The 26,601-nt window shown below is 30.4% G+C and overlaps 2 protein-coding genes across 5 annotated transcripts in view; one reads left to right on the forward strand and one right to left on the reverse strand.

Moving 5' to 3' along the window:
• The window catches only part of LOC143237524 (protein lifeguard 1-like), a 162,799-nt gene that overhangs the window by 122,414 nt on the left and 13,784 nt on the right, over window positions 1–26,601 (reverse strand). For 2 of the 3 annotated variants that reach the window (XM_076476886.1, XM_076476901.1), the window contains exons 8-11: window positions 25,899–25,940; window positions 24,574–24,663; window positions 20,836–20,883; window positions 14,590–18,334 (exon numbers count right to left, since the gene is read on the reverse strand). In XM_076476886.1, the coding sequence (XP_076333001.1) occupies window positions 18,179–18,334; window positions 20,836–20,883; window positions 24,574–24,663; window positions 25,899–25,940 (336 nt within the window). In that variant the 3' untranslated portion in view covers window positions 14,590–18,178. Of the gene's footprint in view, window positions 1–14,589; window positions 18,335–20,835; window positions 20,884–24,573; window positions 24,664–25,898; window positions 25,941–26,601 lie in introns of those variants that run through there. The other variant, XR_013020123.1, reaches the window with a different exon arrangement.
• LOC143237529 (ATP synthase lipid-binding protein, mitochondrial-like) lies at window positions 261–13,455 on the forward strand. 2 transcript variants are annotated; one of them, XM_076476914.1, is made up of 6 exons: window positions 261–383; window positions 7,871–7,935; window positions 8,585–8,656; window positions 9,586–9,660; window positions 11,502–11,601; window positions 13,151–13,455. In XM_076476914.1, the coding sequence occupies exons 2-6, from the start codon at window positions 7,891–7,893 to the stop codon at window positions 13,312–13,314; spliced, it is 456 nt and encodes a 151-aa protein (XP_076333029.1). In that variant the 5' UTR covers window positions 261–383; window positions 7,871–7,890; the 3' UTR covers window positions 13,315–13,455. The 2 variants fall into 2 exon arrangements, with proteins under 2 accessions (XP_076333029.1, XP_076333039.1); XM_076476924.1 differs by having other exon boundaries at window positions 309–370.

Genomic DNA, 26,601 nt, shown 5'->3' on the forward strand with positions numbered 1-26,601 from the left:
AGGAAAATCAGACGAAAATCCTTGTCCATGCTGCCTTGGGAGTTACGAAACATACTCTGAGTAGAGTTGAAACAGCAAACAATTAAGAAACATTGTAAGCGACACATTCTGGATTGAACCAACCAACCCATGATAAGTTACTCAATATTCAACTTCTAAATGTTATAGTTAGAATTCCGACATTTATTACTGGACAACCTAATACAAACAAACAAATCCTCTAACATTTGATGAGTTGTGATATGGATATATAACTGATTTGAAAGAGGGCGCTATCAGCGGACAACAAGTGTTTTACGCATGTGCAAATCTTTCTGCCCTTGGCTTTAGAAAATAAGTGTGTAAGGTCGTTTACAGTTAGAAAGTGCAGGTTGGCAGTATTGGTAATATCTGTCTTAATTTTAATTGCAATTTATTTAAGAAAAATATTTAGAAAGTACTTGTTGATTATACTGTAATTTATACGTTTTTCTGCCTATCACATCATGATATTTGAAGTTTTTTGTTTCTAGAATATATCTATTTAGAGTTCAAAAATGAACCTCGTCTGTTTTAAAAATTGTATGGCACAAACTGAGGTCCGAAGCTGGATTATCAGTGAAAATAATACTTCATAGTTTTTGTTTATTCAAAAACTTTAACTTATAGATTTCGTTTTAATTTATGGCTCTTGACTTGCTTAATTTAGAATACTTTGATAAAGAGATAGCATATGTAACATTATCATATGATGTGATTTTTTAAATTTTCAGTGAATTTCGAAATGTGGTATATCTGCAATTATTTGTTTAAAATATACCAATATATCAATATTCTAAAAAATTAAACTTGGTCCACTTAAACAGTTTAAGAAAATGCTTGAAACTAAAATTTTTAATTCCTTGTGTGTTGGCGAGAACATTGTACGTTTAACATCTTTTCCCGGTATTCGATATCATATGATTTTATATCCAATATTAATTACAAGTTGAATATTTAAAGGAAACAGCATGGAACTTGTAAGGAATAATGAGACAAATGAAATTTGATTGGGTAATAAATATAAAATATTTAATATTATCATATGTATACTGTGACAAGTGACAACATTGTGTAAAGGAATACCCCATAACACAAGATATAAGGAATTATTAAATTATGAATCTAAAATTATTTCTGAAACCCCAAACAAAGAAAATTAGATGATGACAAGAAACCCACTTGAAGTAAAAATGTATTCTCAAGATGACTAGTATGGGTGTTAAAACTAATTAAAATAAAGTACAGAACAATATTTCCATCTTCTCAGGTTGAACATGACCTAAAAAGGTCAAAACTTTATGTACTTTATTAAAGAAATATTACAGTCTCGTTGGTAAACCAAATGTAATATAAGGTGGGAGGTAAAGGAAGTTTGATCGTTGTAGTAACATCTGTACTTAATGGGATTATTCTGAACCCCTAGTTATAAAAACTCATTGGTCACCTATGTGAGCAAATAATATTTTGTTTTAAAAACTACTTACTCAAGTGGTCTCGCAAGGCCAGATGGCCAAAGCACTCTACTTGTAATCTGAGGGTTGTGGGTTTGAATCCCATCACACAAAACATGCTCACCCTTTCAGCTGTGGAGGCATTATAATGTGATGGTCAATCCCAATATTCATTGTTGAATGAGTAACCCAAACATTGGCAGTGAATGGTGATGACTAGGTACCTTCTCTCTAGTCTTACACTGCTAAATTAGGAACATCTAGTGCAGATAACCCTTGAGTAACTTTGTGTGAAATTAAAAAACAACTTAAGTTTCACATATAAACTAATTTATTTGTTGATTCTTTCTGATTTGGGTTATTGATCAAAATATTTTCGGTGAGAGACCCGAAAAGCATTTAATTTTATGTTTTTACATACTTAGTGTTAGCCTTCCCATCTGTGTGGTAGGCTGCATTTAAAAGGTATTATATAAAAGTTATACTGATTGAATGAAATTAGTTTTCTGTAGAGGTTTATTGTGTTTTTATAATGTTTCATGGGTTGTTTTTTACTTGTGTAAGACTACAGAGAACTGTTTAGTTGTTTAAAACTACCATTTGAGAAGAGTGAAAACCCATGCTATATTTTTACAAATTCATTAGTTCATATTTATACTTATAAAGTTCATTAATGTTGACAACAACTCATTTTGTAAGCCAAATACACTGTTAGAAAAAATCAGGTCTGTGTATAAGTGTTTACACGTGGTGTATTTTGAAAACTAACATACTGGTGTATGTGAAAATTTTAAGTAAGATGGGAAGTCAGCATTAGACATTTTGAATCTGAAATACTTGTCAGTCTGAAGCATTTTTCTGTAATGGAGAGAAAGGGTATTTTCATGGATTTAATAACTCTGAAGTTTGACTGTACCAACATTCAGAAGCTAATTAAGTGAATGATTGTTCATAATTAGTTGATAATTCAAATTGGTATTTGAATGTGATGTTATCCAATATAAACGTACATTTTCGTAAATGAACAGTGTGGTAAGAGTATGTAATTATTTTTATTGTTCTCTTTAAGTATTTCTTTGACTTGGGTATCAGTCCTGTCTTCATCAGTATAGTAAGTTTGTGTCATAAGTAAACCTTGTTAATTATATCAGTATCATTAATATCAGTTAGAAAAAATTACAAAGGGTTAAACCAAGTTCTACTCATGTTGAAATGTTTAGACTAATGGTAAAAATCACAAAGGGTTAAACCAAGTTCTACTCATGTTGAAATGTTTAGACTAATGGTAAAAATCACACAGGGTTAAACCAAGTTCTACTCATGTTGAAATGTTTAGACTAATGGTAAAAATCACACAGGGTTAAACCAAGTTCTACTCATGTTGAAATGTTTAGATTAATGGTAAAAATCACACAGGGTTAAACCAAGTTCTACTCATGTTGAAATGTTTAGACTAATGGTAAAAATCACAAAGGGTTAAACCAAGTTCTACTCATGTTGAAATGTTTAGACTAATGGTAAAAATCACAAAGGGTTAAACCAAGTTCTACTCATGTTGAAATGTTTAGACTAATGGTAAAAAACACAAAGGGTTAACCCAAGTTCTACTCGTGTTGAAATGTTTAGACTAATGGTAAAAATCACAAAGGATTAAATCAAGTTCTACCGATGTTGAAATGTTTAGACTAATGGTAAAAAACACAAAGGGTTAAACCAAGTTTTATCGATGTTGAAATGTTTAGACTAATGGTAAAAATCACAAAGGGTTAAACCAAGTTCTACTCGTGTTGAAATATTTAGACTAATGGTAAAAATCACAAAGGGTTAAACCAAGTTCCAATCGTGTTGAAATATTTAGACTAATGGTAAAAATCACAAAGGGTTAAACCAAGTTCCAATCGTGTTGAAATGTTTAGACTAATGGTAAAAATCACAAAGGGTTAAACCAAGTTCTACTCGTGTTGAAATGTTTAGACTAATGGTAAAAATCACAAAGGGTTAAACCAAGTTCTACTCGTGTTGAAATGTTTAGACTAATGGTAAAATCACACAGGGTTAAACCAAGTTCTACTCGTGTTGAAATGTTTAGACTAATGGTAAAAAACACAAAGGGTTAACCCAAGTTCTACTTGTGTTGAAATGTTTAGACTAATGGTAAAAATCACAAAGGATTAAATCAAGTTCTACCGATGTTGAAATGTTTAGACTAATGGTAAAAAACACAAAGGGTTAAACCAAGTTTTATCGATGTTGAAATGTTTAGACTAATGGTAAAAATCACAAAGGGTTAAACCAAGTTCTACTCGTGTTGAAATGTTTAGACTAATGGTAAAAATCACAAAGGGTTAAACCAAGTTCTACTCGTGTTGAAATGTTTAGACTAATGGTAAAAATCACAAAGGGTTAAACCAAGTTCTACTCATGTTGAAATGTTTAGACTAATGGTAAAAATCACAAAGGGTTAAACCAAGTTCTACTAGTGTTGAAATGTTTAGACTAATGGTAAAAATCACAAAGGGTTAAACCAAGTTCTACTCATGTTGAAATGTTTAGACTAATGGTAAAAAACACAAAGGGTTAAACCAAGTTCTACTCCTTTTGAAATGTTTAGACTAATGGTAAATATCACACAGGGTTAAACCAAGTTCTACTCATGTTGACTAATGGTAAAAATCACAAAGGGTTAAACCAAGTTCTACCGATGTTGAAATGTTTAGACTAATGGTAAAAATCACAAAGGGTTAAACCAAGTTCTACTCGTGTTGAAATGTTTAGACTAATGGTAAAAATCACAAAGGGTTAAACCAAGTTCTACTCGTGTTGAAATGTTTAGACTAATGGTAAAAATCACAAAGGGTTAAACCAAGTTCTACTCGTGTTGAAATGTTTAGACTAATGGTAAAAATCACAAAGGGTTAAACCAAGTTCTACTCATGTTGAAATGTTTAGACTAATGGTAAAAATCACAAAGGGTTAAACCAAGTTCCAATCGTGTTGAAATGTTTAGACTAATGGTAAAAATCACAAAGGGTTAAACCAAGTTCCAATCGTGTTGAAATGTTTAGACTAATGGTAAAAATCACAAAGGGTTAAACCAAGTTCTACTCGTGTTGAAATGTTTAGACTAATGGTAAAAATCACAAAGGGTTAAACCAAGTTCTACTCGTGTTGAAATGTTTAGACTAATGGTAAAAATCACACAGGGTTAAACCAAGTTCCAATCGTGTTGAAATGTTTAGACTAATGGTAAAAAACACAAAGGGTTAACCCAAGTTCTACTTGTGTTGAAATGTTTAGACTAATGGTAAAAATCACAAAGGATTAAATCAAGTTCTACCGATGTTGAAATGTTTAGACTAATGGTAAAAAACACAAAGGGTTAAACCAAGTTTTATCGATGTTGAAATGTTTAGACTAATGGTAAAAATCACAAAGGGTTAAACCAAGTTCTACTCGTGTTGAAATGTTTAGACTAATGGTAAAAATCACAAAGGGTTAAACCAAGTTCTACTCGTGTTGAAATGTTTAGACTAATGGTAAAAATCACAAAGGGTTAAACCAAGTTCTACTAGTGTTGAAATGTTTAGACTAATGGTAAAAATCACAAAGGGTTAAACCAAGTTCTACTAGTGTTGAAATGTTTAGACTAATGGTAAAATCACAAAGGGTTAAACCAAGTTCTACTCATGTTGAAATGTTTAGACTAATGGTAAAAAACACAAAGGGTTAAACCAAGTTCTACTCCTGTTGAAATGTTTAGACTAATGGTAAAAATCACACAGGGTTAAACCAAGTTCTACTCATGTTGACTAATGGTAAAAAACACAAAGGGTTAAACCAAGTTCTACTCATGTTGACTAATGGTAAAAATCACAAAGGGTTAAACCAAGTTCTATCGATGTTGAAATGTTTAGACTAATGGTAAAAATCACAAAGGGTTAAACCAAGTTCCAATCGTGTTGAAATGTTTAGACTAATGGTAAAAATCACAAAGGGTTAAACCAAGTTCCAATCGTGTTGAAATGTTTAGACTAATGGTAAAAATCACAAAGGGTTAAACCAAGTTCTACTCATGTTGAAATGTTTAGACTAATGGTAAAAAACACAAAGGGTTAAACCAAGTTCTACTCCTGTTGAAATGTTTAGACTAATGGTAAAAATCACACAGGGTTAAACCAAGTTCTACTCCTGTTGAAATGTTTAGACTAATGGTAAAAATCACACAGGGTTAAACCAAGTTCTACTCGTGTTGAAATGTTTAGACTAATGGTAAAATCACAAAGGGTTAAACCAAGTTCTACTCATGTTGAAATGTTTAGACTAATGGTAAAAATCACACAGGGTTGAACCAAGTTCTACTCATGTTGAAATGTTTAGACTAATGGTAAAAATCACAAAGGGTTAAACCAAGTTCTACCGATGTTGAAATGTTTAGACTAATGGTAAAATCACAAAGGGTTAAACCAAGTTATATCGATGTTGAAATGTTTAGACTAATGGTAAAAATCACAAAGGGTTAAACCAAGTTCTACTCGTGTTGAAATGTTTAGACTAATGGTAAAAATCACAAAGGGTTAAACCAAGTTCTACTCCTGTTGAAATGTTTAGACTAATGGTAAAAATCACAAAGGGTTAAACCAAGTTCTACTCATGTTGAAATGTTTAGACTAATGGTAAAAATCACAAAGGGTTAAACCAAGTTCTACTCATGTTGAAATGTTTAGACTAATGGTAAAAATCACACAGGGTTAAACCAAGTTCTACTCATGTTGAAATGTTTAGACTAATGGTAAAAAATCACACAGGGTTAAACCAAGTTCTACTCATGTTGAAATGTTTAGACTAATGGTAAAAAACACACAGGGTTAAACCAAGTTCTACTCATGTTGAAATGTTTAGACTAATGGTAAAATCACACAGGGTTAAACCAAGTTCTACTCATGTTGAAATGTTTAGACTAATGGTAAAATCACACAGGGTTAAACCAAGTTCTACTCATGTTGAAATGTTTAGACTTATGGTAAAAATCACATAGGGTTAAACCAAGTTCCAATCGTGTTGAAATGTTTAGACTAATGGTAAAAATCACAAAGGGTTAAACCAAGTTCCAATCGTGTTGAAATGTTTAGACTAATGGTAAAAATCACAAAGGGTTAAACCAAGTTCTACTCGTGTTGAAATGTTTAGACTAATGGTAAAAATCACAAAGGGTTAAACCAAGTTCTACTCATGTTGAAATGTTTAGACTAATGGTAAAAAACACAAAGGGTTAAACCAAGTTCTACTCCTGTTGAAATGTTTAGACTAATGGTAAAAATCACACAGGGTTAAACCAAGTTCTACTCCTGTTGAAATGTTTAGACTAATGGTAAAAATCACAAAGGGTTAAACCAAGTTCTACTCGTGTTGAAATGTTTAGACTAATGGTAAAAATCACAAAGGGTTAAACCAAGTTCTACTCATGTTGAAATGTTTAGACTAATGGTAAAAATCACACAGGGTTAAACCAAGTTCTACTCATGTTGAAATGTTTAGACTAATGGTAAAAATCACAAAGGGTTAAACCAAGTTCTACTCATGTTGAAATGTTTAGACTAATGGTAAAAATCACAAAGGGTTAAACCAAGTTCTACTCATGTTGAAATGTTTAGACTAATGGTAAAATCACAAAGGGTTAAACCAAGTTCTACTCATGTTGAAATGTTTAGACTAATGGTAAAAATCACACAGGGTTAAACCAAGTTCTACTCATGTTGAAATGTTTAGACTTATGGTAAAAATCACATAGGGTTAAACCAAGTTCCAATCGTGTTGAAATGTTTAGACTAATGGTAAAAATCACAAAGGGTTAAACCAAGTTCCAATCGTGTTGAAATGTTTAGACTAATGGTAAAATCACAAAGGGTTAAACCAAGTTCCAATCATGTTGAAATGTTTAGACTAATGGTAAAAATCACAAAGGGTTAAACCAAGTTCCAATCATGTTGAAATGTTTAGACTAATGGTAAAAATCACAAAGGGTTAAACCAAGTTCTACTCATGTTGAAATGTTTAGACTGATGGTAAAAAACACAAACTTCATATAATTTATAATGTTTTATATTTTTGAGAGTTTTAATGTCATAAAAAGTTTGTCTCTAAATGGAAATTATATGTAATTAAAATTGCTACATTAGATTGGTCAAATCATGGTTATTTTTTTTTATAATAAATGGGCTACACCAAAGACTAGTGTGTGAGTGAAAATATGGTATTTGATAAAATATTTTTAGATGTTTAAAACATTTAATAAAAGAAAAAGGCTATTTCATGTTTTCTGCTTCCTTTTAAAGTGTCTGATTTAAGTTTGGTGTAATGTACAAACAATTAATATTTTCATTTATAACTTCTGTTTGTAGTAACACCATCATTCAGAATCATGTATGCCTGTGCAAGATACACCTGCCCAATTAGCAGATCTATGGTATTGTATAACTTGTTTTATTATTGTGCAATTGAAATTGTGTTTACTATAGAACTAAGCTTTATAAACAAATCCTTTATACAACTGTACTGAATAAGTTTTTTTTCCCTTAAATAATTTAAAAGTAAAACAAAAATTTAAAGATACTTGTAAGTGTGTAAACGGGTCTGAGAGTAAGATGTGGGACGACACTTCTCGGTTTGTTTTCAGAAATTATTTGACTTTTTTCTTAAAGAATATTCATTAATCTTTGGAAGTTCTTTGTAGTTAGGTTTAGTAAAGGCAGAAGTGTAGCTGCCAGTTAGTTTAATATTTGTAGAAACAATAGTATACATGTTTTATGGCAGGAACTATTTCTTAATAAATTTTTAGCAGCATGGTACATGTTAGCTAATTAATTATTAAATGTAAAATTTATAATAGCAATTATTATTATTATGCACTTGAAATAAAAGTAAAATTGAATGTAATTGTTCATTACATGGTAGATTTACCTGCATAACATTTTGTGTAGGTCAGGGTGATTTCTGTAATCGAAGATTGTTTGCTTATTTTATATTTTTTTTAAATAACTTTTACTAAAATATTGAGTGGGTAGGTAGTGTAAGATTATAGAATTACATGTAAATGAAAATCCTTTCATTTCCAGATCATGAATGGTTCATTTTCACTGGTCAGATCTGTAGCCTACACGGCAACTAATGGGGCTGTTAGTGTTGAGGTAAGAAAGAAAAGGTTTATATTTTACTATGTAAACAAGTAAAAAACAAATTTAGATCAAAGACAAAAGTTAGTAAGAAGGAGTAATTGTTTTATTTTCCTAGAGCAAAATTTACTTTTTAGCCAAGATATATATATATTCTCCTTCAGGTGCTGAGTTTTACAGTTCTTTACTATTCTATCAGTACCATACACAATTTTATAGAAAGAGTTGTTACTGTTACCTAACAAAATTTTGTTGCTAGTTCTGAAAGTGTATTAATACATGAGTTTAATTGGTTAAAAATGTAACACTTGGTTTTGTTTCTCAGATAAAAACCTCAATAGAAATATACACTAAGCAGTTCTGTAAACAGAGTGAGGTAACAGTTGCTTTATTTAGAACATAATTTAATGTCTTACTCTGAAAGTGAGAATGAATTTAGTACGAAATGTATAGTAAATTTTCTCTCTCCTTGTACTTACAGATTCAATATATACACAAGTCAGACTAACTTTGCACTTCAGTAATGTTAGAGTTCTGGGAAAAAGTTTAGTCCATTAGAACTTAACATTTTAAAAGTCTCACTCATAAGTTCTCTCTTCATGATTAACAAATCACTTATTTTCAACAATGACTTTTCTTGGTCTTATAAAAACAATTAACTAATTTAATATAGTTTTTTATATGATATACAATTAGTGGACTTCTGGTGTAAGATGGTTCTGTGTCATAATCTCAATAAATCTTAAAACAAACATGAATCTAGCTTGGACAGCAGTACTCCTGTTTCCTTTCTGTAATTATATAACCTTTCTACCAATCACTTGAAGGAATGGACCACGTGTAAGAGAAACAGAACATGAATTTAATTACATTTATATGTTACTTTATTGTTGTTGATATTGTGCTTTGTAGAAAGAAAGTAGTGTGGTTGATTGTGTTTTCAGACTCCAAATGGACATTTTACCAACCAGAAGTGTACTGGGCCTATGTTAGGTGTATCATCTTCCATTATGAATCAGGTAAGTAAAGATCATTTACCATCCATTATCTCATTAACCCTTTTATGACAGATTACAGGTCGTTTCGTCATGTTTGTTGACTTGTATTAAAAATTCTACTGAACTACTATTTTATGAATTTATGTCAGTAAGTTTGGAATCAAACTGTAGATTATAATTAAGACTTTATATATGAGTTAATTTCTTAATATCAAAGTAAATGTTAAAATAACACATTTAAATATATATTTTAGTGAGTCACATGGTATGTTGAATACAGCACTGTTTAAATTTAGATGTTAAGATACTAAGTCTATAGTTTTGTACAGATCAGGAACTCATTATTATTGACAAGCTAGAATACATAAGAAGACCTTGTATCTTTATTTTTCTGAGATACTGAATCAAACACAGTGGCTCCATTGTTATCTTTCCATTTTTGTAAACGTTCCCTTGTATACATTTACTTAAATATATGACGTGAATAATCAGTCTGTAGCTAAGAATGTCCACATTGTGGTTTTCCATTCCATATTAATATTTGAAAATGGTTCCACATTCTTTTGATCCAAGATTTCAATGTCTTTAGTCTGCTTTAAGTTTCATATTTTAAATCTAAATACATCTTAATTAGAAAGCTTAATAAATTATAGTTGAATTCTATGGTATCATTGTAGTTATTTATTGTATTTGATTATTCAACTGTGTATATAAAACCTAAAACAAATATTGTTCGATATCCTCCACGTGTTCAGTATCAGCCGAATACAGAAGAGACAATTGTTGGCTTTACGTTTTAAAACAATAAATTTAATAATTTATTTTTAAATAGTAATAATCTCTACACATGTATATGATGTATAACAACTTAAATGTGATTGTATATCACAAAATACTAGTCACTAAACCAGAGCAAAGATGGGGAAGCTTAGAGGTGAGTTTAATATTACTGGATACATGACCTGAGTGTACCTGTACCTCGTCAGTGCAAACTATGTAATGTTATGCAGACGTGACTGGAGGGTCAATATGATAAAATAACTATATATGTAAATATATAAGTTACTTAGACTAAAATTTATATTTTTCTTGTAATATGTTGTCATCCTAGTGTGAAAAAAACCATTTATATTTCCTAGTTTTTTTAAGTTTACATGGTTGCTCAAGTGATGGACCTCACGTAGGGTATAGAAAGTATTATACAATATAAAGTTCTACTAAAAACAAATGTTTCAAATGGAGAAAGAATAGTTATTTTAATTATAACACAAGATCACTGTATTCAGACTAGTAACAAAACAGACTATTTTCACAAAGAAATCTTTAGTAAAATTAATGTTTAAAATCTGATTTTTTGTTTAAAAATTACTTGTAATATTTACTAAAAGTTTGTCAAATTTTGTGAAGATAGTCCAGCTGTATCGAAAGTTGTGCAAATACTTAACATGCAAACATGTAGACGAACTCGTATGTTATGCTGAGCTGATTGCAAAAGGGTTGATTCATCAGAAATTATTAGTATTGAATACATACATACATAATAAAAGCAGAGGTTCTGTCAGTTTATGTATTTGTGAGAATGAGTTCATAAACGTAGCTGTTTAGTATCTCGGCCAGAGAGTGGTATCAGTAACACTGTTGATTTGTTGAGGGTTCCAGAAGTCTATCTCGTTAAATCCTTTGTGGTTCTAATCACTGCTGCAGCCCCCGTTGTGTGTTAAGTTTTACTAATGAAATATGATTTCACTGCTGGAACTTTGAGGTGTAGAATATAAAAATACATAATTCATTTATTTACAATTCTCTTACTTTTTTCAGTATGTTTACAACAAATATAACTATTGGTTTTCAAACTCCTGTAGCTATCAAGATATCTCCATAGCAGTGCCATACAACGAGATATTGACTCAGCAGCTAAGTTTATTGGAGCTGGAGCTGCCACAGTTGGTGTAGCTGGTTCAGGTGAGGTTAACCATTTGACAGGAACAGCACGTGTGAAAACCACTTGATAAATACTTCACATGGACAGACTGTATTGTGTCTGATGTAATGAGATTTCACTTACAAAATGTTTTGTCATTTAAGTTACAATATTTGACATGTTGTTAAGAATGCAAGAAATTTTGAAAATGGATTAGGTTGAATATATAAAATAATGTATTTTAATAAATGACCCTTTAATATTACATCAACAAGTAGAGATACTTTTAGCTGTCTTTTATGAGTAAACAACTGCCTGTGTACCAGGTTAACCCAAACAGATATATTTCTTAAGTAAAATATGTGAGAAGACTAGACCATTTGAGATATTTTAAAGGTTTGTGTTCAGAGGAGAGTTCATTTATCGGGAGTAAATATACCTAAAGCTTAGCTGTTTAGTATATAAAGGTTTGTGTTCAGAAGAGTTCATTTATCGGGAGTAAATATACCTAAAGCTTGGCTGTTTAGTATAAAGGTTTGTGTTCAGAAGAGTTCATTTATCAGGAGTAAATATACCTAAAGCTTGGCTGTTTAGTATACAACCACCTGTACTCTGCACAATGACAACAGTTCTGTTAGTGTAAGAAAGTAAAAATGTACTCAAGTCAGACTTACTACTCTAAGTAAGTTAGACTTACTCTGCACTACTATAAGGTGATAAAGTTCCCATGATGCAACTGTAGATCATTCAGGGTTTTAAAGATTTAGAACTGTAAAGTCCAGAAACCACTATGTTCCACACAATATAGTATTTAACAGTAAAGTATAGTTTTAAAAGCTGTTCAATTTGTTGTAATTTGTATGAATAACTGTTCACTTCAGGGCATCTTCTTCATAGTATTGAAACCTACATAATTAAAGTAGTAAGTATTAACTGTTTAGTCAGTAGAGTGACATAACAAGGTGTTCACATGTGTAAGTGATTGGAGAGGACAAGACCACTCAATATGTGGCACTTTGTAATGGTGGATTTGTTTGTAATAACGTCTACGATTTGTAAGGCTAAGTATTCATGAGAATTATACTTAAGAACAAAGTAATTGGATTAATTTTAGGGCAACAATACTGAAGTATGGTTTCTTATTGATAAAGAATTGTAAGCTTATTTATACGAAATATTTCTCATAACCTTACAGGAAGTCCTGTAAACAGAATCTGATAATCTCACTCCATCATGTACAGATGTTTTCATATGTATTTGTATTACATAACTAAATCATTTTTAATTACATCAGGTTATGTTTCAAATGTTGATAACCACTGGCTATATTTCTTTCTCTAGATCGGTCACAATGTGAGTTATCAATCGTTCTATAACCCAAACATAATATTCATTGTGTTAAATTAAATAATTTGATATAAATAAGAGATTTTTCTCTTTCACATTTGTAAAACGTGATAAAAATATTTTTAAAATCTATGTAGCTTAATTATGGAAAATTAAACTAACTTTGATGTTTAAGTTTAGGTCTGTATTATGTGCGACTTATTTTTGACACAGTTGAGTACAAGATTTTTTCCCCCATAACAGGAGCTGGTATTGGTAGTGTATTTGGCAGTTTAATCATTGGCTATGCCCGCAACCCGTCGTTGAAGCAGCAGTTGTTCTCGTATGCCATTTTAGGGTTTGCTCTCTCAGAAGCTATGGGACTGTTCTGTCTTATGATGGCTTTTTTATTACTGTTTGCTTTTTGATCATTAATATAATTTATAATTGTATTAAAGGACCAGGTAAAATATGAAGCCCATACTAGCACAATCCTGTTAGGTATTTTGCTTATAATACAACTTGTAGTTGCCTGTAAGCCTATTTCTGAAATAAAAATTTGAAAACTACCCGTTTGAGATATTTTGAAAAAAAAGAATGTAACAAAATGTTTACTTGGACAGAAAGTGTTATTTCATAATTGTTTGTCTAAAGTAAAAGACCTGCTTTTGTTCTTCAAACTTTGCTTTTGTAAGCTGGGAGCATATAACGAAAATATGATGGGAGACAATATGAGGGCTGATACTTCTAAACATTTTTGTATAACTTTAGTATAAATACATGTAAATCTTGATTCATAGGTTGTTTTATTCAGACATTATGTAAGTAAACATTTCTGTTTTTACATAGAAAATAGATTAATTTCTAAATTTTATTATTTAGGTCACAAAAGTAAAGTTTGAAGGGAATAATGGTCATTTTCTGTACCTTTACATCATAAACAATTAAGGAATAACACATACCAACCAGGAACAAAGTTTGTGTTACATAGTGTTATATTAAACATTTTATACTATAATACATCTGTCTTTAGTTGGTGTTTCCTGAGCTGATCTATTAAAAGTCCTATTGAATTTCATTTGGTTAACCATGCTTATTAACTTAAATTTCTAATGAAATAATTATCACATTTCTACAGATGGAAAATTATGTACTGGTGCATATGAACATAGCATGATAAAACCATGATTCACCTTGACATTTCAAACTTCAGCCCATACTAAGTCATGTTAAGAGTTCACTGACTGTTTTTCTTATTACAATAAGTTGTGGGAAATGATTATCTCATAAAATTAACAGTACACAAAAAGAGTGGTGATGATGTGAAACACTGCATGTTAACTACTACTACAACACCTGGAACAAGTTACAATAGGCAGGTGCTGTGTTCAAGTTGCAGAAGCTTCCAAACAGAAGTAGTTTACATCACAAGGAACCAAGCAGACAGCTTCTGTCTCTTGCAAACTGAGATTCTATATACATTAAAGGTTAAATAGTTAGCTGAGATGAATAATAGAATATGGTGTAGGCTTAACATGGAATTCTTCTTATCTTTGTTTCATTACTGGCATAACTTGTACATACTTCAACCACTAGAACAACTTTAAGTGTTGCAACTTGATGGTTTTAGTATTGAAAATGGGTTCCTGTTCATAAGGTGATTTTCTACTTATGTTTGACATTCACTAATTACAAGAGTAAGATGAAACACAAATTGCTTTATTAATCCCAGAAACCTTTACAAACAGTGACTAAGTAACAGAAGTTTGTTAAAACTGATCCAAATTTGGTAAGTTCTGTGAATGAAAATGTTTTACTCTAGACCAATAAACCAGTTTTTCTGGATTCGAGTAGTTAAGTTTTGTAGAAGTCTTTAAATTGAATAATGGTAGAAATGTTTTCACAAGGTTTGATGCGATATACTCTGACCTTCGTGCTTTTATTGGACATTTCTCGTAACGGACAGAATAGTAGCTTACACTTCAATAAACTGTATTTGAACAAAAAAAGCTAACAGTCACCATTTTTAGAATGAATTTCACACTAGACTATCAATACAACACTTATAATAGACTATAAATGTTAATAATAACTTTGTCTTTAAATATTTTCACACCTAAAAATGTGTTTTTACACTACTCTTATACAAACATTACAACATTCTGTACAATCAACTGTAGAATCACATCATTTCTATAACAGATATATAACTATGTAGTCAAACATTAATCAAAACATGACATTTATCTATTACATTGGAAAGAAACTTAGGGCACACAATTACTGTTGGATCACAAGTAAATTGGTAATTCAAACCCATCTTACATTTTCACATATTTAAATGCATAAATTAACTTGTCACAGAATCCACATTAACGTTCACACATCAAGTGTAATAATCTTGCCTGTTCAATCTTTATCTATGTACATGCTTCTAGAATATGAAACAAACGATGGTACCTGAAGGCTTTACAGTTCAAATAATTTTTGATGCAACTCCTAACTAACTGTATAACATTTAAGACTTTGCTAATAAGGGAGTCGGGTATGGATACTTTTGTACTATTAAAATCAGTGTAAAAACATACATGGTATATCTGAAATAAAGGTAACATACGTATGAGAAAGGTTCCACAAAATCAGATCTAGAAACAACCTGATGCAATCCTACAAGCTTAGTTACAATTTATTTTCTGAGAAACTGAACAGTGTACTAAGTTACTAAATAATTAATAACACAGCAACCTAGTTTTTAAAGGTCTTACTGAAATAATTACAAGTTGTGTATTTTGATGAGGACAACTTCAAACTGGTAATTTTGTGAAGTTTCAACATAAACATTCAGTAACTAATAAGCCTTAATTCATAGACCTGTCTACTTAGCATCTACTTTCATTAGTGCCCTCTAGTGACATTTGAAAAGCACAACATTGACTAGCATTATCATAACCTTAGAAACTATCCATGTAGTAACAAACTGGTTTTCAATCTAATGCAGTGTTAACAAAAATATTATATAGCATAAATATTAAAGCTTCAAAAACACCCAAACTATTTAATAATTCACTTACCATCAATTCACTAAGTGTAATAATATTTACATTTAAAAACTTCAGTTTCCTTTGTTTCATGACCTTTGAAAATGCCAACAGTACATAAAAAATCCCACAAAATACAAATTCCAATGTTAATGGGTAAAACTAATACAATTGTTAGAAACAATCAACGTTTAACCTGAAGTACATTCTAAAGAGCAGAAATACCACATTTAGTGTGAAAGAATAACAAAATAGAATACGTGTATCCTAACAAATAAACGTACTCTTACAAGTTTTAGTGTAAGTATTACTTCAGAGTTATCAAAAAAAATGAACAGAAGAGTTCTCAGTTTAGGAAATACATTAAATATACAGAACAAATTCCAAGTTCACTTGAATTTTGTTTTACCAAATCATGACGAAGTTTGACCAAACCTTAATGTAATAATTCTCCATTGTTTTGAATAAAGTTCATCATATGTTTTATTATTACATTAAGAAATACATTAGGCCCTTACAATTTGCACGTTACATTAGGTTCTGTAACATGTTTTTTTATTGGTATGAAATAGTTTAACATTTTGTGGTAATTAAAAGTACAAACAATTCTACATATAACGAAATACTCAGATTAGTCTAATGTGGATACAATTCAACCTCTATCTGTCTACAGAACATTCAATTACTGCTGTAAAACTTAGTGTCAAAATAGAGGATTCACGAGTTACCCAAAATAGCTACACTTGTTTTTACTTGAATATAATGTGCATTCAGTTTTGAAATGTCACAGAGATGAAAATTTTAAAACAGTTGCACAGGATATATTAAATAAATACAGTAAACAACCATTGATACATTAGACATTTATAGAAATCTCTCATTGAAATTCTTTTTGTAACTTTTAGAACATGTATTGAAAAGTTCATAAGCAGAAATAAACTTATGTGAAGATTAGTAAATAGCTTAGTGTATGTCATCACTAGTATCAGATTTGCTTCATTGAACCATTATTTCTTCACCCTCTTTAGATTTCCACATCTACTATGTGAAAATAAGTAAATAGCTTAGTGTATGTCATCACTAGTATCAGATTTGCTTCCTTGAACCTTTCCTACACCCTCTTTAGATTTCCACATCTACTATGTGAAGATTAGTAAATAGCTCAGTGTATGTCATCACTAGTATCAGATTTGCTTCCTTGAACCTTTCCTTCACCCTCTTTAGATTTCCACATCTACTACATTGGATATATATCATTGTTTTGTTTGAAAACTTTTAGAAAGATTTTCAATGGTAAATTTTAGTGAAATACCTAATAAATTTAAGCACGTGCTTAAATATGGTAATTTGGTAATATGGTAATTTTAACTGCTATCACAAAATGTTTTCTACATGTTAATTTAAAGCAGACATGATAAATGTACTAAATGTTAAAACACTTGCAAGATGAAGTACCTTATCTTGGGTAGCAGTTTAGGAAACATAAACACGTGCCAAGTTCTTTCAAAAGTAAAACTTAAAATAAGACAGTCTGGACATCATTAATAAGAAAAATCCTCAAACATGCACATGCCAGAGACGAAACATATTAACTTCTTGATACTGATGGCACAAAGTTCAACCTGTGTAATATTTTTATATATGTATGAGAGAGAGAAGTACATGAACTCCACTTTTTGTTTTCCTACTCTTCCAGTCTTCTTGCAGTAACAAATATACACATATACAAGAAAAGAAAGCTGAACACATCAGACCAATATCACTCACACACTTATCATCACAACATTTACTATGAAGTTCTTACTAAGTTTAGAAAATATTTAATAAAATCACAGCTTACATTAGTTTAGTAAAAATATTCTAGTACATCAAATAAATACAATGTTTCATTCAGATTCATAGAAATAGGGTTACTGTAACTGTGTACTGTAGTGACTATTGGTGTTTAGCTGCTCCCATAGTTCAAGGTAAAAAACTAGAACTGTATTCCTAAAGAGACAGAGCACACTGGTGTTTTCCTCTTAAAAACCAGCTGTACATTGTACACCAGGTACTATGAGTGAAAATAAATGGAAAAAAAAAAGTTAAAAATCTGCTTTCAAGAGCTGTTAATGTGTGAAGAAACATTGATTAAGTGAGATTACAGCTGTTGATAAAAAATTAGGGTCAGTAGGAACAGTTGGTGTCGAAGATGAACAGAATTACTTAGTAAACCAGACCTACGTGTGGGAAACAAATTATTTCCAACACTTGCTTATCCATGGTTTGCAAACCCCACAATGTCGAGGATGAAGGAAAATAGAAGTACAATATCCACGTAAATGTTGAGAGCAGCCATAATGTATTCTTCTGGAGATAGGCTGTAGCGATGTTTTCCTCCGAGCATCATTTGGGTATCGAAAACGAGATACTAGACCCCACAAATATAGTGAAAATCGTAACCGTTAGATAATACAATCACAAAAACAACTTATACAAAATCAATATGTTAATTTCAAAAATAAACACCTAGCTTGTTTTAATAAATGGAAAGTAAAAGTTATTGTACTGGACTTCTTAACGTATACATGTTTACAACAAACGAAAATGTACGTTTTACTATCAAAATGTTTGAGACAGCACACCCTCAGCCAGTTTGCAAGTAAGCTCTATTGAGTTTATAAAGATCACCACATGTTACAGACTGAGACACCAAGAGAGAAGATTTTATTATTAAAAGTACAGTTGGTATGTATGTTTAGCAGATTTCATTCAATTACAGATGGATACTGTGCTGAAGGAATGGATGACCCCTGAACATACTAAGTTAACATACCAGATAAGACCAGAAGCCAGAACAACTGGTGTGTACACAGAACAGCATATTTCTAGATTTCACAGACAGTTTGTAGCTTGTAAGCCATACTTCATAGCTATAAATATACCAACTATTACATTATGAAAATTGGAGTGAGGAACAATGCAAAAATAATGTGGAATACAGAAGTCTGCTTTGAAAGATATGACAGTAGTATTAGTAGTTAAAATATTATGGTGCGGCATTAATAGTTAAAATAGTGCTACGGTGCGGCATTAATAGTTAAAATAGCATTACGGCGCGGCATTAGTTAAAAAATAGTGCTACGGTGCGGCATTAATAGTTAAAATAGTGCATTAATAGTTGAAATAGTATTACGGTGCGGCATTAATAGTTGAAATAGTATAGTTAATAGTTGAAATAGTATAGCATTAATAGTTAAAATAGTATTACGGTGCGGCATTAATAGTTAAAATAGTAATAGCATTAATATGAAATACACTTAGTTTGAAATACACCTTATTACAACACTCAAGAATGATGCCCTGTCCATATTCTCTGGTCAGTTACTTTCTGTTGAGCCTGAAGATACACAACAGGATGTCTTCGTTTCGCATGCTTCATGTATAAAAACTTAAAGTTTGGTGTTACAAGTCCACAGACTTACTGCTGAGTCACCAGAGGGAGAAGTGCATTCCACCGAGTACCATATTTCTTTCAGAATCATGGTCTACTGCACTATTCAACGAGCATGTCCAGTTCGACAGAGATTAAAGAAAAATAACTTGGCTGGGCCAGAACTTCCAACTAGTCTTAGACAGGCAGGAAAGCTTGCAAAATGTCCACACTCTGCTTTACAAAAGTACTACATTCATTATCAAACATAAGTAATAAAGTGTACAGACAGTACATCCACTATTAAAATGAATCTCACTGACACAACTCAGGGTGTGCTGTCCAAGTACTTTTGGTAATTTATTTCAACTTTCATTCTAACATCTCCCCCCAATAAACAGAAAGTCATAATCAATAAATAGGATTTATTCTTTTGATCAATTACCATTGTAAGATATTTATTTCTTTACAAATTCATAATAAGACTTTTTTATGCTCAGTAGGAAATAAACAAGTTTTAAAGGAAGTAATTTTGTTACTGTAACAAATTTTGCTGTTTTAACACCAACCTTTATTATAAAAATTAGTAACTGAAGCTCACCATTAGTAACAACTGGACAGAATTCTTTATTTATCTTCTATAATGTTTGTTTAACATTTTTCTACAAGTTAGTTAATGCTACAATAACACAAAACAGTTTTTAGTTTGATGTTAAAAAGTTGAACTCGCCAATAAGAGAACAAGATATTGGCAATTAGAAGGTTAAAAATATGAACTCACCAATGAGAGAACAAGATATTGGCAATTAGAAGGTTAAAAATATGAACTCACCAATGAGAGAACAAGATATTGGCAATTAGAAGGTTAAAAATATGAACTCACCACTGAGAGAACAAGATATTGGTAATTAGAAAGTTAAAAATATGAACTCACCAATGAGAGAACAAGATATTGGCAATTAGAAAGTTAAAAATATGAACTCACCAATGAGAGAACAAGATATTGGCAATTAGAAAGTTAAAAATATGAACTCACCAATGAGAGAACAAGATATTGGCAATTAGAAGGTTAAAAATATGAACTCACCAATGAGAGAACAAGATAATAGCAATTAGGTTAAAAATATGAACTCACCACTGAGAGAACAAGATATTGGTAATTAGAAGGTTAAAAATATGAACTCACCAATGAGAGAACAAGATATTGGCAATTAGAAGGTTAAAAATATGAACTCACCAATGAGAGAACAAGATATTGGCAATTAGAAGGTTAAAAATATGAACTCACCAATGAGAGAACAAGATATTGGCAATTAGAAGGTTAAAAATATGAACTCACCAATGAGAGAACAAGATATTGGCAATTAGAATTAGAACTCACCAATGAGGTTGGCAATTAGAAGGTTAAAAAATGAACTCACCAATGAGAGAACAAGATATTCACTCACCACTGAGAGAACAAGATATTGGCAATTAGTAGGTTAAAAATATGAACTCACCACTGAGAATACTAGGGCTCCCAGAGAGGCATAAACAACATTGACTACCTGAGATACAGAAAAGGTAAATCATTAAAAACTACAGAAATTTAGTTATTTTTATATACACAGAGAGAGAGAACACAACAAATCTTTAATAAAGACAGTTACTGATTACAATGATTATTACTAACTTCTGATCAAAGCAAGTTACCTATGAAGATCAGAACTGAAAATCAATTCAGTAATTAATATGGAAAATTTATACCATTCTTACATAATGATTTGAATGCACTGACTTGTAATTCTGCTGTAATCTCAATAACATCTCACAAGGTTTAGCTTAGTCCTAGTAAACAACCCAAAATAATCCTCATAATAAATACAAATACCACAAAAAGTGAAAAATATTGATTTGTTTGTTGCTTTTAAATTTTGCCCAAAGCTACACAAGAGCTATCTGTCCTTAATTTAGCAGTGTAAGACAAGAGGGAAGGCAGCCAGTTATTACCACCCACCTCTAATTCTTAGAATAGTCTTTTACCAACAAATAATGTGACTGATTGTTACATCATAATGCCTGTTTTGTGACGTAGATTAAAACCCAGAAAAATATTGAAAATAAATACTTTTATGTTTGTACGATAATTTTAATGAAAGAATCGTTAAAGAAAAAATAAAGTAGAACTTATGAAGCACACAAAACCGATTTGCTTCATGTATTATCATAGATTACTTTTTACCTTGAAAAGTGTAATAGCTCTGATAGCGTAACTTTAAATTAGCTGTAGGGTAAAGGTGGTATAGTAAAAATGTTTATAAAGACAAATAACAATAAAATAAATGAATAATGGAACTTCATAATATAGTAAACATAAAAGTGTTTTAACTAATATAACCAAACTAAATGTAGCAAGAAGAAAATTATTTATTTAACACACCATTAGTTGGGTCTAACCAAACTTTATCCTTTGCACACCTGGTCACAGAATACATAGTTGGGACACCAAACATGATAAATAATCCTTTCAAACTAGCCGAAATGTATAAACATTAATTATGTATAATAAAGATCAAAATAATAAGACAGAATTAACAACAATGGGGAATAGAGCACTCCATAATTAAACTAATGTAAGTACATAAGTCACATATGTTCTACATTATAAAGAACTGCTACACACACTGTATTAACTGAAATGATAACTTAAACTAGCAGAATGTAAAACTGATGTACAGAAAGGTAATAATGGGTTACAATTACTGGTGCCTTTGTAATGAAATAATTCACTAAAATGATGAACAAACTCAAGTTTTATGTTAATTAGAATGACATCAAAACATGTTACAGTTTATGTGGCTGTAACAAGCTACTGTAAAAGGGTGTTCTTCTGTTGAAGTTTTATTTACAAGACTGCTATCCATTTTCCACTGTAAAATGTATCAAATTAAGTTATACAGTTTATGGAAAAGAATAAGAACTTGTTACAACAATATTTAAAACCTGTCAAATTTGACATTATTGGTCATTATTAACTAGCAGCACCAGTGTATTAAAACTTGTTTAAAACCTGTCAAATTTGACATTATTGGTCATTATTAACTAGCAGCACCAGTGTATTAAAACTTGTTTAAAACCTGTCAAATTTGACATTATTGGTCATTATTAACTAGCAGTACCAGTGTATTAAAACTTGTTTAAAACCTGTCAAATTTGACATTATTGGTCATTATTAACTAGCAGTACCAGTGTATTAAAACTTGTTTAAAACCTGTCAAATTTGACATTATTGGTCATTATTAACTAGCAGTACCAGTGTATTAAAACTTGTTTAAAACCTGTCAAATTTGACATTATTGGTCATTATTAACTAGCAGTACCAGTGTATTAAAACTTGTTTAAAACCTGTCAAATTTGACATTATTGGTCATTATTAACTAGCAGTACCAGTGTATTAAAACTTGTTTAAAACCTGTCAAATTTGACATTATTGGTCATTATTAACTAGCAGCACCAGTGTATTAAAACTTGTTTAAAACCTGTCAAATTTGACATTATTGGTCATTATTAACTAGCAGTGCCAGTGTATTAAAACTTGTTTAAAACCTGTCAAATTTGACATTATTGGTCATTATTAACTAGCGGCACCAGTGTATTAAAACTTGTTTAAAACCTGTCAAATTTGACATTATTGGTCATTATTAACTAGCAACAGTGTATTAAAACTTGTTTAAAACCTGTCAAATGTGACATTATTAAACATTATTAACTAGCAGCACCAGTGTATTAAAACTTGTTTAAAACCTGTCAACTTTGACATTATTGGTCATTATTAACTAGCAGCACAATGTATTAAAACTTGTTTAAAACCTGTCAAATTTGACATTATTGGTCATTATTAACTAGCAGCACCAGTGTATTAAAACTTGTTTAAAACCTGTCAAATTTGACATTATTGGTCATTATTAACTAGCATTATTAAAACTTTTTTAAACTTGTGTCAAATTTGACATTATTGGTCATTATTAATAGCAGCACCAGTGTATTAAAACTTGTTTAAAACCTGTCAAATTTGACATTATTGGTCATTATTAACTAGCAGTGTATTAAAACTTGTTTAAAACCTGTCAAATTTGACATTATTGGTCATTATTAACTAGCAGTGTATTAAAACTTGTTTAAAACCTGTCAAATTTGACATTATTGGTCATTATTAACTAGCAGTGTATTAAAACTTGTTTAAAACATTCAAATTTGACATTATTGGTCATTATTAACTAGCAGCACAGTGTATTAAAACTTGTTTAAAACCTGTCAAATTTGACATTATTGGTCATTATTAACTAGCAGCACCAGTGTATTAAAACTTGTTTAAAACCTGTCAAATTTGACATTATTGGTCATTATTAACTAGCAGTGTATTAAAACTTGTTTAAAACCTGTCAAATTTGACATTATTGGTCATTATTAACTAGCAGTGTATTAAAACTTGCCAGACTTTCTGGTACTGGTAGAGCTTGATCAACATTGAAATAACTTGTGACTTTACCACATTATCAACATTCTAAACTTGTGACTTTACCACATTATCAACATTCTAAACTTGTGACTTTACCACATTATCAACATTCTAAACTTGTGACTTTACCACATTATCAACATTCTAAACTTGTGACTTTACCACATTATCAACATTCTAAACTTGTGACTTTACCACATTATCAACATTCTAAACTTGTGACTTTACCACATTATCAACATTCTAAACTTGTGACTTTACCACATTATCAACATTCTAAACTTGTGACTTTACCACATTATCAACATTCTAAACTTGTGACTTTACCACATTATCAACATTAATTTTTTTTTAATAGAGTACCATACTTGTTTTTATAAATATTAAGTTATTTCCTATTGAAATATATACAGTTGATGACTGTTTTCCCAAACACCAGTTTTCCCAGTTTGCTCACCCTTTTATATAATGTAATGGTCAATCCCACTATTCACCAGTAAAAGAGCAGCCCAAGAGTTGGCAGTAGGTGGTGATGAGGTATTGCCTTTCCTTTAGTCTTACACTGCTCAATTAGGGACAAGTAGCACAGATAGCTCGTGTGTAGTTTTGTGCAAAATTAAAAAACAAACTATTGTTTTCTATCATTACCTTACAAAACACAACAAACAACTACAGTTACTACATATTCTTATTTTCAGTAAATTGTAACTACACAAGTAATATCAGATAAACTTCTTACCCTTCCTGGAATGAATATGCAAATAAAGCCGAAACACATCAAAACAAGTAGAGCCACAAACAACATTCCTCCTAACATTGTGAAGTCCCACTAAAAAATCCCAAGAAACTGGATTTATCACAATCCCTCTCCTACTCTGGTCTAAAGATCACTTTCATAATAATAGTTTATCATCATGTTATTGTTATATTTTAAATGTAACTATCTGTAAATACTTTGTACAAGATCAGTAAAAACATCTGGTTTGACTGAATATAATACAATAAATTACATGAATATGATGAAGGATACATTAATAATTAAATTATCTCCTGAATTTTCTGAGCACTGGAGCCTTGGAAAATAATAATCTACTGTCATTTTATAATGATATAGGTACATTAACAAAGAAATTCCTGGTTAATCTGGTGAACAATAATTAGAATGCAAGTCTAAGAAACTTCATTTGATAATCTAATTTTCAAGTTGCATTGCTTATACAGTTTACCTTCACAATTGAGGACTTCAACAGTTCCAGTGCTTTAGGGTGTTACAATCATGAATGAACAAATAATATGAGAAATGATAACAGATTATTTAAAACAAAGTCCAGTTATCAACATATTGCATTATATCTTACTAGTTTATCACCACTGGCCATTAAATACATTTTCTTTCTAAAGAACATTCCTAAAATAAAATTTAAAAAGTTCGAATTATTTAGTACATAAATATAGATGTTCCAACTTCACAAATATCGTTTCTGTATCATTGTTTGTTTGTTACCTAAAAAAACCCGTTCATTCTCACAAAGTAATTGTGGGTTTCACATTCGTATTTACAGTACTCATTTATACATTAAAATATTTAAGAGTAAAGACAATTTGGTAAAAATTGAAACAATTCCTTAACAGATATTAAAAGTGATTTTATAAAGACATATATACAATACCTGACACTTTGTATTAAAGGATATTAAAAGTGATTTTATAAAGACATATAAATACCATACCTGACACTTTGTATTATGTGCTACTTTCTGAAATACTGCTTATACTGGTTTTCCATATATACACATTAATTTTGCATGAATATATAATATAAATAATTACCAAATGTTGAGATACCTTTCACCAGAGACAACAGAGCAAGTTAACAAATGTTTATGTCTCTGTATTACATAACTTTAATAATAACATGTTACTATTTTATCTTCGTATTACTTTTTTACAGTGATTTGGATGAAATTAATAAAATTCAGTTTTGTTCTAACAAATGATGCATATTAACACGTAAAACTTATCAGAAAACCAACATAATATTTTAATAACAATAGACTAACTTACCTTAGTCTGGAAAGCAAAGAGGGTCAGGCCTAAACATACAAACTGTAGAGAAAAATGTTTTAATTTGTTACAAGTTACACAGCATGTTAAAACTAAAACTATTAGGGTCATCTTGTGTTGTCTTATTGTATGTTAGAAATTTCATTCACAAACTCCACTGAAACGTTTCAAAATTTCATATCAACTAAAAGTTTACTTCCATTACTAATTCCAGATAAATAACAATATTTAGTTGTTATACACAATAATAGAAATATACAATGAAACTATTGGTAATCCTCTGAATCAATACAAGTTACTCAAAATTGATGATAATATGGAAATGACTCAAAACTAGTCATAAAAAATAAACTTGTATGAGGCCATACAAATCAAAGATATAAGGTTGAAAGGTAACTTACGTAGATAAAAAATTATATTATAAAGAATATTTTCTCCCTACTTGTTAGTTTGTCTGCAGATTAAAATTCTAAATGTAGAAAAAATTTATGATAGAAATGGAAGTGACTTCTGAACACAGGTGCTGACTCCAAAACATTTAAAGTTTTGTTATATAAGCATTTAATATTATTAAAACAAGTTACATCAGTAATGAATAACACTGACTAAGCATGTGGACTGGGCAAACCATTTTCAAAATGCTTTGAATAAATCAAATATGTGTTTATAATGAATGTCCATGAAAGGTATTTGATACCTTTAA

The sequence above is a fragment of the Tachypleus tridentatus genome, chromosome 2 (assembly GCF_004210375.1).
Source record: "Tachypleus tridentatus isolate NWPU-2018 chromosome 2, ASM421037v1, whole genome shotgun sequence".
NCBI lineage: Eukaryota > Metazoa > Arthropoda > Merostomata > Xiphosura > Limulidae > Tachypleus > Tachypleus tridentatus.